Source organism: Coloeus monedula (genome assembly GCF_965178545.1).
Source record: "Coloeus monedula genome assembly, chromosome: 1".
In the NCBI taxonomy this organism is placed as follows: domain Eukaryota; kingdom Metazoa; phylum Chordata; class Aves; order Passeriformes; family Corvidae; genus Coloeus; species Coloeus monedula.
This window is the reverse complement of record NC_138781.1, coordinates 16577164-16593181: the sequence shown is the minus strand read 5'-3', so window position 1 is coordinate 16593181 and position 16018 is coordinate 16577164. Positions and strand designations below refer to the sequence as shown.

At 40.0% G+C, this 16018-nt stretch overlaps 1 protein-coding gene across 7 annotated transcripts in view; it reads right to left on the bottom strand.

Moving 5' to 3' along the window:
• Positions 1 to 893: 893 nt before the first annotated feature.
• Positions 894 to 16018, bottom strand: part of ABI1 (abl interactor 1) — a 79443-nt gene continuing 64318 nt past the window's right edge. For 2 of the 7 annotated variants that reach the window (XM_082290715.1, XM_082290716.1), the window contains 7 exons: positions 15366 to 15506; positions 13539 to 13639; positions 12510 to 12584; positions 10727 to 10903; positions 7828 to 7914; positions 3472 to 3657; positions 895 to 1860 (listed from right to left, as the gene is read on the bottom strand). In XM_082290715.1, coding sequence (XP_082146841.1) covers positions 1685 to 1860; positions 3472 to 3657; positions 7828 to 7914; positions 10727 to 10903; positions 12510 to 12584; positions 13539 to 13639; positions 15366 to 15506 — 943 coding nt within the window. In that variant the 3' untranslated portion in view covers positions 895 to 1684. Of the gene's footprint in view, positions 1861 to 3471; positions 3658 to 7827; positions 7915 to 10726; positions 10904 to 12509; positions 12585 to 13538; positions 13640 to 15365; positions 15507 to 16018 lie in introns of all 7 variants that reach the window. The other 5 variants (XM_082290720.1, XM_082290718.1, XM_082290719.1 and 2 more) reach the window with 3 other exon arrangements.

Genomic DNA, 16018 nt, shown 5'->3' with positions numbered 1-16018 from the left:
ACAAAGGCCACAATGAGAATAAATATAAATCAGTGTATGAAAACTGAAGCTGTTCCAAATTTCACTTGTTTACACTAATAAACAGAGCATGTATGTACAGGAGCTGGTAAACTCCTGTGAAGAAAGATGGTTTGAATGCTTCCCTGGCTGTTTAACAACAAAAGCATCTGGAATTGTATAGAGATACTGGTTTACTGTAAAAGACATGTAGATTTTAATTGGTTATATACATCAGTGAGTTCCAATTCATGCTATTGGTGGCTACTTGCTAGCAGTTAACATGATGCAGAATTTGAGACTGCTACCAAATGAATGCTTTCATTCAGAAAATGGAAGGCTCAGTATTTCTAACTCACACTAAAAATGAATGATTCACCAGCCTGCCGAACCTGCAACTCCATCACTTTCCATCACTCACTTACGGAACATACTCAGTACCTTCCCAGAAGCCTGCTTTGAAGTCCCAGGCACATTCCTCTCACAGTAATTACCCAGTACTACCACATTCCTTCTCAGGTTATTTCAGCCACAGAATCTGTAGAGCAGGGAAGCACAGCCTCCCTGGCTATCTGCCTGTGATTCCATAAAACAATGGTCAAGTTCCTGTCACATGTGTCCCCTGGCTGCTATCTGGAGGACAGCCTGCTCCCTCTGCTCTGTGGGGCACCTCACAGAGCCACACAGAGAGAGTTCCCACACAGAACTGTCAGGTACAGATGGTGTCCAACTTACTGCATGTAGGTAATTCAATCAAGAACCCTCACTAAAATTTAATGTTGGCAGAAAATAACTTTTAAGAGTATGTATAAGTGTGTAATTCAGGTTTCAGATCTAATTTATTTGCCCTCTGTCAGTGATAAAGTCACGTTACAAACATTTTAGTACATTGTCTGGGATAACACAGCCATGATTTTGCTACGTTAGCATTCCAAACTTCTTTGCCAAGCCAACCAACAAAGTAATGGACAAGACCTTTGGTTCACTTATATATTTATGAATGGAAAAAGTCATAATGTAAATTTACTCATTAAAAAAACTTGGGTACAAATTACACATACATAAGACCACCCATTTTTTGAATCACATGGACACCTTAGACCCAAACAACTCATTGTAATAGACTTTAGTGAGAATACTCCAGGTAAAGATTACAACAATTGGAAGCATCTTGGATTTTTAAAAAAGTATATTTCAATACATAAGTTTGTATGCATGCTTTAAACAAATATAGTTCAAGAATGAGCAAAGAGTCTAAACAAAAAGTAATATGACCAGCACTAACATTAAACTTCTCATCCAGGTTTTAATATGTTAGTCTAACGTAGTGTTAGTTACCATGCTGTACTGAAAAATGTAATGGCACAATCTGATCATGGTTCATTAAATATTATACCCTACTTCCCCATAATATTTAGGCTGGTCATAAAATTAACAATGCATAAGTAAATAAGTATAACCAGTTATAGACAGTTGCTTGTTTTACAAATTGCCATCAGGTAAGACATACTGTCCCCAGAGACTCAGAGATGGACATTCAATCATACCATTAAAACAGTATGGCCTGAAGAAATGGGCACAATTTTTTGAAAGTATATTAAGACAATTCTGTTAGCTTGTAGTTACCCCTTGTAAATAATCATGGTATGACTTGAATACAAGACCAAACTTTGAAAAGCAAAGGATTTTAATCAGCATAGTGCATGATTGATTCAACGTAATTCCCAGGAAACAAGCCAGTTACTCGATTGCAAACTCCTTCATACCAGCCATCATCGTTCTTCTTTATCACATAAATGATTGCACCCTCCATAAACGACAGCTCGTCATCTTTGTCCTTTGTATAGTCATATATAGCAACAACTGTGGAATAAACAGGGACACATTTTGCATTTTATTAATAGCAACAGTATTAAAAAATAATTGTACTTCAGAAAGTGTTAAAAGATTAGTTTGCTATTGTGGGATTTTCAATAATGAATTCACATGCTTTTCCTGTTTAATATTAAGCCCAGAAAATGGAATTTCACTCTCCTTGCAACATTAGCTAGCAGTAAGAAGTAGGTGGGGACTACACTGAACACTCAGTTAAGCAGAGAAGTACGTCTGACTGTGATACAGTAAGGTGGAGCTTATGGACACTTAAAAGCTGAACTAGGGAATAACTGACTCGTGTGGTACCCATTTCTGATCAGATTACCTCAAAAGCATATGAATCTCTTGATTAGAACATGGTTAAAAAAATTTTACAAAAATCATTCCACTAAGGCCCCTGCTTGCACCTCAGTGTGGCCTTGCACACATCGCTGCAAAAGCCACTGCACACAAATGAATGGTCTTTCCTACAGAGCTTTTATGTCATAAGGAGTTCTGGTGTTACTTTTCAAGGAGCTGCACTGAGTGCAAGTAGGAAAGTTACTGAAGAAGAATGTACAAGTGACATCTGCTATTTTTCAGTACCTGCTTGGTGAATACTTTACTCTTACCGACCTCCAGCTCGCTGTGTGCCATTAAGAAAGCGGAGATTTCCCCAAGGAAAGAATGTTGCCTCCACCAATACTGGAGCTAAAAACTACCACTGTGAATATACAGACCTCAGACATCACAGCCTTACCCTTCAAAATTTAATAGGGATTTATGCAACTGATCAGCTTTATGCATTCCAAGAATCCACTATTTTTTACACCTACATATATTCTCAGATATCTGATGTCTTAATGCCTAGCAATATGTGCTGCATCAGTTACTTTCATCCCATGGGTATGTCCTGCACACAGTCCAGCTTCAAGTGAAGGTACAGGAGCTCTGCCACAAATATCACAGGTACCTGGCCCCATTTCATACTCACTACAGCATGAGAAAACTTTTCATGAGAAAACTGGCATCACTATTGCTGGCAAAATGGTCAGTGCCACAACACAGGCAACTCCACAGGCAGGAAATTTGTTTCTCCATTACTCATGGGAAGAGATGTTTACTACGTGAGTTCATACCTAAGCACAGTTCACAGTCTGCTAATCTGGAGTCACTGATAAATCTCCAAGGAGACCTCAACGCATTTTATAGTTCAAAGTCTAGTAATCCACTCTAGTAGTATAGTTTGATGGGATAAATGCAGTTTGGAATTTCTGCCCATTTTGCAGCAGTTTGTAGATGACTGCCCAGCAATCCTAAGGTAGGTACAGACGGTCCAACTCATCAAAGATGAAAGCCATCCAATTTACATCTGCTTCTCATGAAGAAGCTTTCTTTTTCATCCATGCTAGAATACTTGAAGGTATTTTATAATTTGTCCAAAGAAGGATTATGTCTTGCCACATTAGGTGTAGCCACAAACCAAGGAAAGCACGGTTTGAATTCTGACTTAGGAAGGACAATGACTGTTTTCATCAGACCCACACGAAGTGCTTCATTCCCTTCAGGTACCATTAATCCTCTGATACTACACTAACACAGCAGCAATGCTTCTCTTACCTTTCTCTATATAGTTTTTAGGTGCCCAAGCAGGATCTCCATCTGCATAGGGATCGCTGTACTGCACAACAGCAGCCTCCTCATCCTCATAATCCACAGGGGGTGGGGGTGGAGGAGGAGGAGAGTCATCAAACATTGGCATCTCATCGGGAGGCGGCGGCGGGGGAGGAGTCGGGCTATCAGCAACTAGAAACATTTGGAGATTATTGTTTTTTCTTAAATCAAGACAGGGTGGAGATGCAAACAAACCTGAGGCTGTACACTGTAAATAAAAGGGCTGGGGGCGGGGGGACACACACAGCATGCACTATAATACCATGCACTGATTAGAAACAGAGGCTTTGTATTAACAACTACAACACACAACTATATTTGTTATTAGTGGTCAAATCTATGTATAAATGCTACTAGAGTCAAAGCACATGCTGCGGGGCATAAGCTGAACATCAGCAGAGAGGAAAGCTTCCTGCTCCAATGTCCATGCGCTGCAGCGTTAGCTATGGAGGACTCCGAGTGGCACCCTCTGAGCCAGGCAGCAACAGGCCTCTGACTAGGCCAGCAGCTTGATTGGTTTTTAATAAATCCTTTGTCTGTAACAGTCACTTTAATTTACTTCTGAGCACTGCTTCCTTGGATTCCTTCTCTCTCAGAGCTAGCATTAGGGAACAAAAAGATCTGGTGTGGATCATAAATACTAGTCTCTTCCCTTTTTTAAAATTTAACCAGGTAAGAGGAAGCCAAGTGATCCTTCTGCAGAAGAAAAGCTTTGTACAGATTCTTATCTTGCAGACTAACTTGTGTGTGTGCACACATTCAGGATTCAAATAATAAATGGAAAACTACAACAGGCAGCTGCTGCTCTTAGGGAGAAAGTGCTCAAGGAATTAAACGTATAATCCAAAATGTCAAATCTCTGCCCTGAGATTATCCAATCAGCACAATTACAAGTTGCTTTGGGAAAGGGAAAAAGAGAAAGACATTATGGTACAAATCACTTTTTAAATCAGTTCATTCAATTAGTTTCCAGTAACATTCACAGCAGCCGGCAGCAAAATAGAGAGATGGCACACTCAGATGCAAGACATCAAGTCACTCTATCCTATTCCTAGGGAGATGTGGTCCATTACACATGGACCTAGGTCTAAACCCTATGAAGCCACAAGTCAACTGAAAGGAAGCTACTGTTACTAACATCAACTTTGTTACACAGCAATACAGATTCATTTTCAAGAGATCTGGGATTCTGCACACTGAAAACATAGGCTGAAAACCACTGGTCTAGGCAGGGTTTGATGTAATGAGGCATCAGGCCCCAGAATGTGCAGCTCCAGCACACAAATTTTGAAAAGAAAGCCAAGCAACAGAGAAAAAAAACATTGCACTGAGTGAAGCTTTAACTGCTGATAGTTACAATGGCACCAGAGATTAGAAATAGGGGTTTTGTTTGCTTGAATGCCTTTTACTTTTGGCTGGTCACTACTCTAGCAGTGACTTAACCTTTGCTCTTCAGCCCCATGCCCCTGACAAGGGGCTTAGGCACTGCTCCTATGTCCTATCTGGGTCAGACTGGCTGCACTGGGACAGGTCTGGCACCTGCTTCCAGGGGCAAAAGGGGGCAGAAGCTGCTGGGGCAGGGGCTGCCTCAGCCGGTGCATCCAGCCCGCTCCCTTCCCCTAAAGGGCCAATTCTTCACCTGCAAGCCCAGTTCCTCTTCAAGTTGACCAGCTGAGCTGAACACCCCACAGCTCTCTCCATCAATAAGACTGGCTGCCACTGTATTAGTGATTCCTCTCCCATACAGAAGCCCATTTATGTCACTTGGAGACAGACTAACAAAGTCTTTGGCAGAGTGAATGCTACGTCCTGCCCGTTACTGAATAGCACTCACAGACAGGCTTCATTAATCCACCACAGACACATGACAACACCGTTTATGAATGGACTGGTTTTGTGCTGCAGTTTCAGAACATCTTCCACAAAATGTGTATCTCCCTTTAATTTCTGTCTGCAGCCAGGAAAAAAAAAACAACAGTGTTGAAATAACAATCATTTGAGATCTTGAGAAATCCTTACCTTATGAAATTTTTTAAAAAATAAAAATTGCAAAAAAAAAGTTACATTTATTTAACAATGAAGCTGCAGATTTGAAAAGAAGGAAAGAGGGCAGAAAATGCAAGTGTGAAAGCACCGACACATACTCTGAGATGCAGGAACTGCAAGCTTTATGGGAAACATTTAAAACAATTCAACTTCACATTTAAACAAGGAGAGAATGGAACAGAAAATTAGACAAGTGCCACTCCACTTGGAGGAAGTATCTCCTCGCCTCTTGGACTTTAACCCAGACTTTTCCTGGTTCTGAACTTAGCCAGACTCTAGGATGACATCACTTATCCTAGGGGAGGGGAAAAAAAGCATACAAAAAGCCATACTAAGTGAAAGAGTAAAAGGATGAGTATTTACATAGTTCCAAACTGAGACCTTCTCTTGTATATATTCCCATCCTTATTCTTTAAATGGGGACCAGCAGACTCCTTTTTGAAAAGACTGGGTGTGGGAGTACAGCAACTTACATCAAATCAGCTGTCCCTGAGCACCACACACACTGGAAAACCTCTCTGAAGGAGATGCCCACAATGCGGATGCAGGAGAAAAAGAAAACGTGTTGCATAGTTTCTAAGCCCTTTCTCCTTGCCCTCTGAAAGAAGTCCACAAGCAGAGGATGTTGCTTTCCAAACTAACAGATCTCTGTGATGAGGAAGACAAGTCTACCCATGTGTCACCTAACACCAGAGACTTCTTGCAGAAAACGAGGCCGATGAAAGTCTAGCACACAATGCCAAACTCAACACCAGCTTCTACAGGCAGCTTTGCTGAGCGTATGCACAGGCTGCCACACGCACCCCTGCCTCCGGAACAAGGCAGCCACAGCTCCAAGCCATACTTGTTATATAACTTTCCAACCCAAGGAACTATTAAGGAAATAAAGAACAATTCCTATGACCAGATTTCAAGCTTCAGCTATTTTGCTGCAATTTAATTCACAAGTCAGCTTGCATTTTGCTGTTGCACGCACAAGTCAGTCTGTCCCTTTCACCTCCACTCTCCTCAGGGCTGTGTTATCTCCAGGAGGACAATATTTGGAACAATTCAGAAGCAGGTGTCAATTTTCTCAAGTTTATCTGCAAGTGAAGACATTCTGTAACCTTCATCTTCAGCAGGTTTACCTCTACACTTTGTATTTTGGAAAGGTTTTCAACACAATTTTGTGGCACATTATTCTGCATCAACATGATTCTTACTGTTTACCTAGCACAGCACCAAATTACCTTCTTTTTGAATGAGAACCAGAGAGATGCCTCCAATCTCATGGGGAGTGCTCAGAACACAACCACTTAAAAGCTCTAATGGGAAGCAGAACAGCAGCACTACTCAGACCTGGGGTCCTTAAATGGATGCTGCAGCTATATAGCTAACTGTGTAGTAATAGCAGCCCCTGAGATCCTTGCAAACCTCAAAATGGCTCCCAAACACTTTAAAAACATTTTTTACTTACTTCACGCCTTATCTACATCGTATTTAGTCTGTTGTTTACAGAACTGCAACAAACTCCTACAGAAAAGATATCCCCAGATCAGGAACACGACTTTGCACCTGCACTGGCACTTGAGACAATAACACTCACCTGAAAGGAATCAAGCAGTAATGGTGAAAGCAGAGTTACCAGTATAAACACTCTGCAGCACAGATCACAGCTAGGGAACACCTCTCACAAACCTAACAAGCAGAGCTATGCTGCAAGAAGCTCAGCAGGGAAATAGGGCTAGAGAACACAAAGAAATGGAGAATGAAAGCTGCTGAGGAGAGATGCCTTACAAGCTCCTTTGTAATGCATTAGATCTTAAGACTGCACATATTCAATTGACTGTACTGCTTCCTGAAAAATGCTACAGTACTGGAATCAATGGTTACACATTACACATTCTGACAGTCTATATAAGCCTTTCTAATAAAAACTAATCAATTATCCCTAGTGAAAAAGGCAGGGTGATTCAACATGAAATCAGTGTTTTCAATTAAAATGGAATTTTATACTCACACCAAACATATGCCACATTTCACACTGTACTTCTGCAATAAATTTGCAGTTCAGAACTTGAATGGGTCAGTAATAATCATGCACATGTTATAAAAAATTGAAGAGTGTGCCCTTCAGCTCCAATAGCATATTGACACTAGAATGCAAGATGGTATTAGCTTCTGGAAAAGGAAACAAAATAGAGTCTGACTTGCCAGCCATGCATGCTAGAAGAGAGTAGGCTCTACCCTTTAACAGCTCAGCTTGTCCAAACTTACTGTTTTCCTGCACCCTGGCCACGAAGCCTGTGAGAGGTATCTGTGGAGTCAACTGAGGCATAGGGGGAGGGGGTGGAGCAATAGAAACTGGTAGCAACACACACACCATATTGGGAAAGTCAATGGACAAAGGAAAAAAAAAAAAAAGGGAACAAACAAAAGCAGCCGTCAGTAACGAGGACCACAAAACAAAGTATGTAAAGAACAACAAGAACACACACACACAAGAACCTTCTTCAAGCTTGTGTTTCCAACAAGGCTGAATTCGTGGTTAGCCAATGGAGGATCAAAAGCAAAGCATGCCCGTGTTTAGCCAGGTAACAGCCGAGCGCAGGCTGCGTGTCTGGAAGCTCACAGGGTGCGTGTGAAGGTTCTTGCTCTGTCACACATTTTGTGTGCTTCACCTGGGGAGCACATAAAATTGAGCTTTTGTCTTGCTGCTAAACAAGGATTACTCAATTTAGTAATTAGCTTTTCAAAGTGAGCTACTAGGAGTAGAGGTGATGTTTCGCAGGATTCTGGACTCCTTCTCTAAAATGAAAGTGGAGCGCTGCATCAAGGGCAGCAAAGCAGCACTGACACAGGCAACACTGTTGCAAGGGTACAATGTTCCAGCATCAATACTTCACATTGACACAGAGAACACCTCCCATCATTGTGCTCTGCTGGGACAGGGGCAGTGGGCTAGCTCACTGCATTTTTGTTTTTCTCAGAAAAAGGGGCCTTGTTGACTGCTGGTAGAAAAAACAGCTATGTCTTCTGTGGTGAGAGGGCACTCAGCAACCTAAAAGGCTGGTAAAGGCTTCTGCAGCTCCAAGTGGTTACAAGAGTGCACAGAGCTCCTCAGGAAGCACTTGCAAGCTCATCTTCTCTGAAGTATGTGCCTATCTGGCGAGTAATGAGACATGTGACAAGCCTGTGCTCAGAGACACTGGGCTGACAGCCCAGATGTTCAACTCTTCCCTGCACAGGTAGGGAAGAGGAATGGGAGCAGTAGGGCAAGCCATTCAAACGATCGGCTCTGGCAGGACCATTCTCCCTTAAGCACTAGGAATGAAAAGCATAAAACAAAACCCCACCCAGAAACTCAACAAAACATCAACTCATTTGTTTATACCGTGTCCCTTTCTCAGTGGAACTTCTCTTGCACTGGAGCAGAGAAATTCCTGTGAAGGTGGGAATTCAGCAGGATAATCCAGTTGGAACCAAATTTGAAAGAGGTTCTGTACTTCCAAGTAAGCAACAGTTTTAAATAAAGCTGTAACTAAGATTAATGTTCAATGAATTAAAATGAAGCATTTCGTTCATTACAAAACCAATAATCAAATAAACTGTATGGGATAAATGATCAATAAAAGCAGGAGAACAAACAGTGTCTCACAAAACTGAAGTAAACATCTAAGAAAAACCAGAGTATTTGTTAGCATGAAAAGTAAAACCTTAAGGAAACATGGGACCTGGGAATAATGTCAAGACAGTAGCACTAAAAAAAATAATCACCAGTTACAGAAACAGAGGAAAAAAGTTTCAAGTAGCAAAACACACCCATCAAAATACTGTTTAAAAAATGTTGACCATCAGTATTTTGAAAACACCAGAGAGGCTAGATTAAGAAAACAGCACCTGCATTTGAGCAAAAAATTGCTTTGGACAAATGTAAACGTTCAGAAACAGCGGTGTGCACAGCATTTAAGACAACTGAACAATTCCCAGAAGTAAAATCCTGTTTATTTAATGGAACGCAACTGTTCAAGCAGGAGGGAGTTTCTGTTGTTATGGTGAATTAATTTGGAGAAATAAGAATGTGAAGGAAAATGAAATGCTAGTATGGGTGAGCAAGAGTAGGAGGAAAATCAGAGTTGGAAAAAAAGAGAAGATAGATACTGTGTCTGCATATAAAAATGCTTTCTGACAAATGTAATACTTCTAAAGTACTCAGAAAACTCTTCACTTCAGTGTCTCAAATATTTTAAAAGCATTCTTTTCTTAAGAGTAAGTACACAACAGCAGACACTGGACCAAAGAAATCTTGAATCCAAACATCAACATTTCTTTTCAAAAGAAATATTCCTCTGAAGTTTAAAAGGGTTGGCATTCTGAACACTACCAAGAAAAAACATTATACAGCTACCACTCCACAATGTGTATTTGATCAAAATTTATGGAAATGGCAAGGAAGAAGTTTCCTGATAGAGCTTTCTACCAGCAGCCAAAATCCTTATTTTGCAGATCTTTCTGCAGTGAACCTTGATTGACCTTTTTGGGGTAGGCAGGCAGGAGGCTGCTGACTAAAATCTGCTCACTTGCCCATTGCATCCATCCCTTCCCTCATTCATCTCCTTCTATACTCCTACTAGTGTGAAAGCACAGAGAAGCTGTCTGCTAAAAGAGAGAGAGACTGAGCTCTTTAACAGTCAAGCTTAAAGCTAAGAACAAAGGAGAAACTTGGAATCAGGAAAGGATTTAAGAGAGACAGAGAGGAACTGTGTGACAGGAACATGAGCATTGTGCTCAGACAGTATTCTTTTGCCACTATCCAAATAGTGGGGGGCTGTACTACAGTCATATTAGGTCTCCTGCAAAAAAACCCTGGGTTTACTTTTTGTTCTCCAAGCACACCTGAAATGCCAAGTATAATGTGCCCATAATTAGACAGGCAATCCTAATAATTTCTTGTCATGAGTAACAGCAAACAAGTCAGAAAGGAAAACAGTATAATTGCATATAGTGCAATCACTGTACAATTCCAGTATGGTTTTTCTTGTTTGTTTTTCCTTCTGTTTCAGGAAAGAAAGCAGTAATCTCATTGATGCTTTTCATAAATGAATTAAAATGCCATGCATGCTTTTACAATCATTTTGCTCAAAACAGTTTGTGATTTCAGAGCTCAGCAGCTTACTTGAATTTTGAGAATAAAGAGGCCCGCCATTAACATGAGGTTGAGCAGAAAATGGGGCAGTCACAGAAGGATTCCGTCTGTATCCACCAGAAGATGCTGAAGAAGTGGTAGAGTTGTGTCGCGAGATTTGCCTGGTCATTGTGCCATACTGGGAACCAGGAGCTGAACCAGGAGCAGCTGAAAAGCATTAGCCAGAGGAACCAAGGAAAAGACTTAAGCAGAGCATTACTTGGGATAGAATGCAGAAAATAGAAAAAGTCCAGAACATGGGAAATACTTGATTACAGTTCTCCAATAATTTAAGGTCAGTAACAGGCGATTAACAGAAAAACAAACATCCCTGTTACAATCAATAATGAGAAAAAATACACAGGACATAAACCAACACTCATATAAAGGGCATTGAGAAATTCTGAGAGTACTTTGGGAGACTGGATTGGACTGGAAAATTGAATCCAACCTTCCAACTCTTAAATATATCTCAATCATACTACATGCAGTAATACCCTTTATTAAAAAGCAGACAGAAAAAAAATCCATGTTCTGCTCAAAACAAATGATTTCCATTGCAAACCTGAACTTGCTTCCAATCTAACATACAACAACAAAACAGTGAAACAAATGTCATGAGCTTCAGACACTTGGCACATTTATCAATCATATTTGCTGGTTGTGCTTTTATATTGATGGAATTTGCACTAACAAATCAGAATCACCAATGCCAGCTGACAGAAAAAGATGTCATTCATTCTTCATTATAAATGCCCATATTTACTTTCCACCTACCTGCTGCACATACTTCAAGGTTAACAAAACAGTTTAAGTTCTCTTTCAGATTAACCTCTGACTGAAAATCACACCTTGCAAACTAATGAATCTCACATGTTGCAGTCACTTGAATCAATGCAATTCTTAAATGCAAAAACTGGTTTGCAATAAAATGTTTTGTGCTTTTATACACATGTATCATATAATTATATAATACACAAACAGCAAGCAGTCAGAAGTTTGCAGTTCTGTAATGCTATCCAAAGTCACTTTCACTTAACATTTCAGTAAAGGAGAGTGCAAAGTGTTATGTGGGTCAAAGCCTCCAAAGCTAGTTTCATAACTCAATCAATTACTTTTGTCATCAGCCTGTGACAGGAATGGGTGGGGTATTTTTTCCTGTTTATTTTGAAAAGTACTACTTTTAGATCCCACCCTAACTGCTGTATATAATGCTTGAAGCAATTTCTCAAGAACTGTTAGTTCATATCCTCAAGTCTTCCAGTTTGACACCTGCCTGCAGCATTATGGAATCAAAGCCAAGCCACTGTGACAGACACTTGGGCCTTCCAGTTACTTTATACCCACAGAATAGAACACACACATCACCCTACACATAAGCTACCATTTCTAAGCTAGAGTGCAACTGCTGTGACTTAGTTTCTGTTGCAGGAGTCACACAGCCTAATACCAATATTCAAGCTGATTCTGAGATCTTATAGATCAGATTAATTGGATTTTAGCTTAATTTGGAGCAGATTTTAAGCAACTAGCAGCCTTTTTCTCATACCTAATGCATTTAGCTTCAGAGGCTTTAACCACAGGAAATTAGTGGAGATTAGATTTGTTGAAAAAAAAACCAACCAAACAAAAAAACCCCCCAAAATTGATTTTTATAATAAAATCACGTAGGTCCCACTATAGAAGAAAAATCACCCTCACTAAGTTCATTAGGAAGACATGATTATTGATTATGCAGAATGACTGCAATCACTTCAGCATTGACAAATCTCACCTATCAGACTGCCCATCGGGAGAGGTGGAGGCAGTGGTGGTGCTGGCGGGGCTCCAGGAGGAACAGAAATGTGTGCTAATAAAATAGTTTATATTCCCAATTAGGCCATATTATTAAAAGTAAAAAAAAAAGAAAGTACAGGCACTTGATAGGCTTCCCAAACAAATATGAAAATTCAACTTCAGTTAACTAATACAAATTCAGACCCTGATCCTATCCAGGGTTCTGTACCCGCCAATCTCTATTCCCATTGACTTTTACGGGATGCCAGATGACAGTAAAATTTCATGCCTATTTGTACCACTGCAGGACCAAAAACACCTGGGAAAGGAAAGCCTACATGTGTATAAGGAAGCGAAGCCTTGTCATCCAAGAAACAGAGAAATCTCTGCAATAACAAAATTACATTACACTAAAACTCCACTATTTTCTTATGCCTTATGGGCTTGCAAAACACACAGTAAATAAGTGACTGAGATGGTTTATTACTAAGATTATAATCCTGCCAGTTTATAATAAAGAAGGACGCTACTCAATCTCACCATTCACCATTCTTAAACACAAGGGAGCGTGCCTCCAGCGCTGAGAGATCCTGTGTGGTTCTTTCACCGCAGATGGCAAAGTTAGCAGGGTATTTCAGAAGCCAACGTTTCCCATTAAACATGTACATACTTGCTGCTGCTCTCAGGGCATCCAGAAATGCCAAATTGTGGACACACATTTAAAATTACAGTTAAGCTTTAAAAGGATACATTTGTCTTTTACTCCCCCTGTACACCTTTGATTGTCTTGTAAAAACATGGACCAGCAAAGGTGTTTTAACCATCCATTATTTAGTAACTGATTGTCCTGCAACTACTCTTGGTAAAGAATTAAAACTTTAGACATCACTCAGAACTCATAAATGACTTCCTGAGTAGGACTGTGCTTCAGAACAGTTTCTACCCCATTGTGTTTAGTCAAAGTTGCTCTGCAAACACAAGAAAGTAACAAGCAGCCTTAAGTTAGCATGGGAGGAGTCCCACATACCTGGCCCAATGGTTGGCGGTGAAGGTGTAGGCACGGCAATGGGAATGCCAATACTGCTGCTTCCACTGTTCTCTCGACTGCCACTTCCTCCACTACTGCCACTACAAAGAAAAACACAACTATTAGCACAGCATGTCCTACAAAAGCATATCAACAGTCACACTTCTTGTGTGAGCTCTGATAGCCTAACTCAATTACAGACTGCTGAAAAACTCCCTATTAAATGCCTCTGTCTTTACCTATAACTGCATACAGATAATCAAGTCTGGATGCATTACACTCCTAACAAATGGAATTAACTAAGCTGATAAACATCACTATTAATAAAATGTGCAATTAAATGCTTCAAAAAATAAAAAGGTAATCAACCATGCAAGTTCTAGGCAATGGAGTAACAACTGCAGAAGTAGTTCAGGGGCCTTGTAATAATTGAAAGTAGTATGCTGGCGCTGGAAGACTTCATGGCTAAACTCTAAATAATTATTTAAGATTAATTATGCTGCCAGCTGAAGGAACATTTCCTCTACTCAGAGCAAAAGTTTAGATTGCTAAGTTTTTAACTGAGAATGGACATGATAAATCAGCTGGGGTGGGGCGTGCTTAATTTTCTGTATATCTAACACTCCCCACTATCCATGCACACACCTTTTGTGTATAAGAAGTTTGTTTCAAAGACAGTCTGAAAGTTAACAACACAGCCAGCTCAAAATTTGTCTAACTACTGTTATATGATATACAAATCAGAGGCCAGTAATGCAAAACATAGTGAACTACTGGGTAACATTTCTACACATGCCTTCAGAGGCTGTGACACTTATTTTCTTTGAGGAAGCTGAAAAAGAATCAAAAATTGAGGTAGAATCTGTCCTTATTCTTATCTAAGAGCACTCCTTAGTCCAAGTCTTGAATTTATATACATTAAATGGATAATGTAAAGGAAACTAAGCAGACAAGATGTTTTGAAGCCAAATCTTCACTTTAATTCATCCATGTTAATTAAGAGTACTCAGTGAAGTTCTAGTTTATTTACCATTCCTGGATAGCTACAAATCAGTCAAGAGTCAAGTGCAAATCATTCAAATATCTCTTTAGAAAATAACGTCACAAAAAAGAAAATCGGTGATCTGAAATGGAAGCCAAGATAATTCCTTCAAAATTAGTGTTCTGCCTGCTGAAGACCTTGATCTTGTCACCATGGTTGCAGCTGAATTTCTAACTGCAGCCTACATAAAAGAAGATCTTGTGAGACAGGAGTAAGGAGCATTCACAGTAGCCAGCTAAACAGACTAACAAGATCCTCGATGCAGAGACATTTAGAAGTTATTTAATTCTGACAGTATTTCATCACCAACTGTGTCTAAAATACTCTCTCAGTCCCTGCTAGTGACCTACCATGTTTAACTGCCTACTGGGAGTTTTTAAAAAAAGAAAAATATTAAGAAAGAAGCTCTCTAAAAAACAAGCTAACCTTTTACTTCTAACTACGTTCAATTCTTTCATCTGTTTTTTCCCTGCAGTTTGAAGCCAATAGAAATCAAATTGGAAAAAAATGAACTCACTCAAGAGACTCTGAGAAACATTTAGCCTTGCAATTCAAGAAAAAAAAAAATTTTAAAAGCTCCACTCAGAATATTGAATATTAAGGCACTTCTTCATGTTAGGGAAGTCAGCAATACAGTAAAATTCTGTTGATGCAGTAGTAAAATAACTCACCTTTTTGCCTGTCAACAAAAAGCTGAGAGGCACAAAGCTTCGAGGCTTTTCTGTGACTTTAGTAAACATTGGGCTTGCCAGGCAGGGAAGACTTACTGTGGGAAAACACCCTACCTGTGTGTTCGTGGTCTCTGATTCAAGGAAGCTGTCCTTCCTGGACTGTGCTGGCTGCCCAGCCTGGCAGGGCTGGTCATGTAATCATTCGGGACTGTTGGCGGTTTGACTGGCTCCAGGGTTTTGTAAGGAGTATTTCGTCTGGTCAAGGAAGACAGAAAGATAAAGAATCAGAAGATTAAAAGGATAAATAAGTGAAGTTGTAAATCCATTTGTTTTCTAAACTTTTCATGAAACACTGTGGTTTATGAAAATTCCAACAGGCAGGGTAGACAGGTCACAGTCAACAGCCTAAATAGACAGGTCCGTACAAGTTGGCCTAAAGCACATAAACTGGTCAAAAAAGCCTAAGCTAAACTTACCACCCAAAATACATTATTTGAGCAATCTAACATACAACAGCTACATATAACACTCTGGGGTTACCTGTCAGCACCTGACAAATTTCCATTGTACCAATTTCCTCTTCCCTCCCCATCAGAATCCTTTCCAAAAGTATTCTTGGCTAAAGGTATTCATCTCATTAAGACATCAGCAAGGCTGAATCAAGATTCACAGAACAAGTGACATTTGCAATCACCAGTGCTTTTCCTAGGAGCACTGCTTCACGCAGCAATCAAGCAATCTCATCTCACATAAGCAGATCTGAAAGT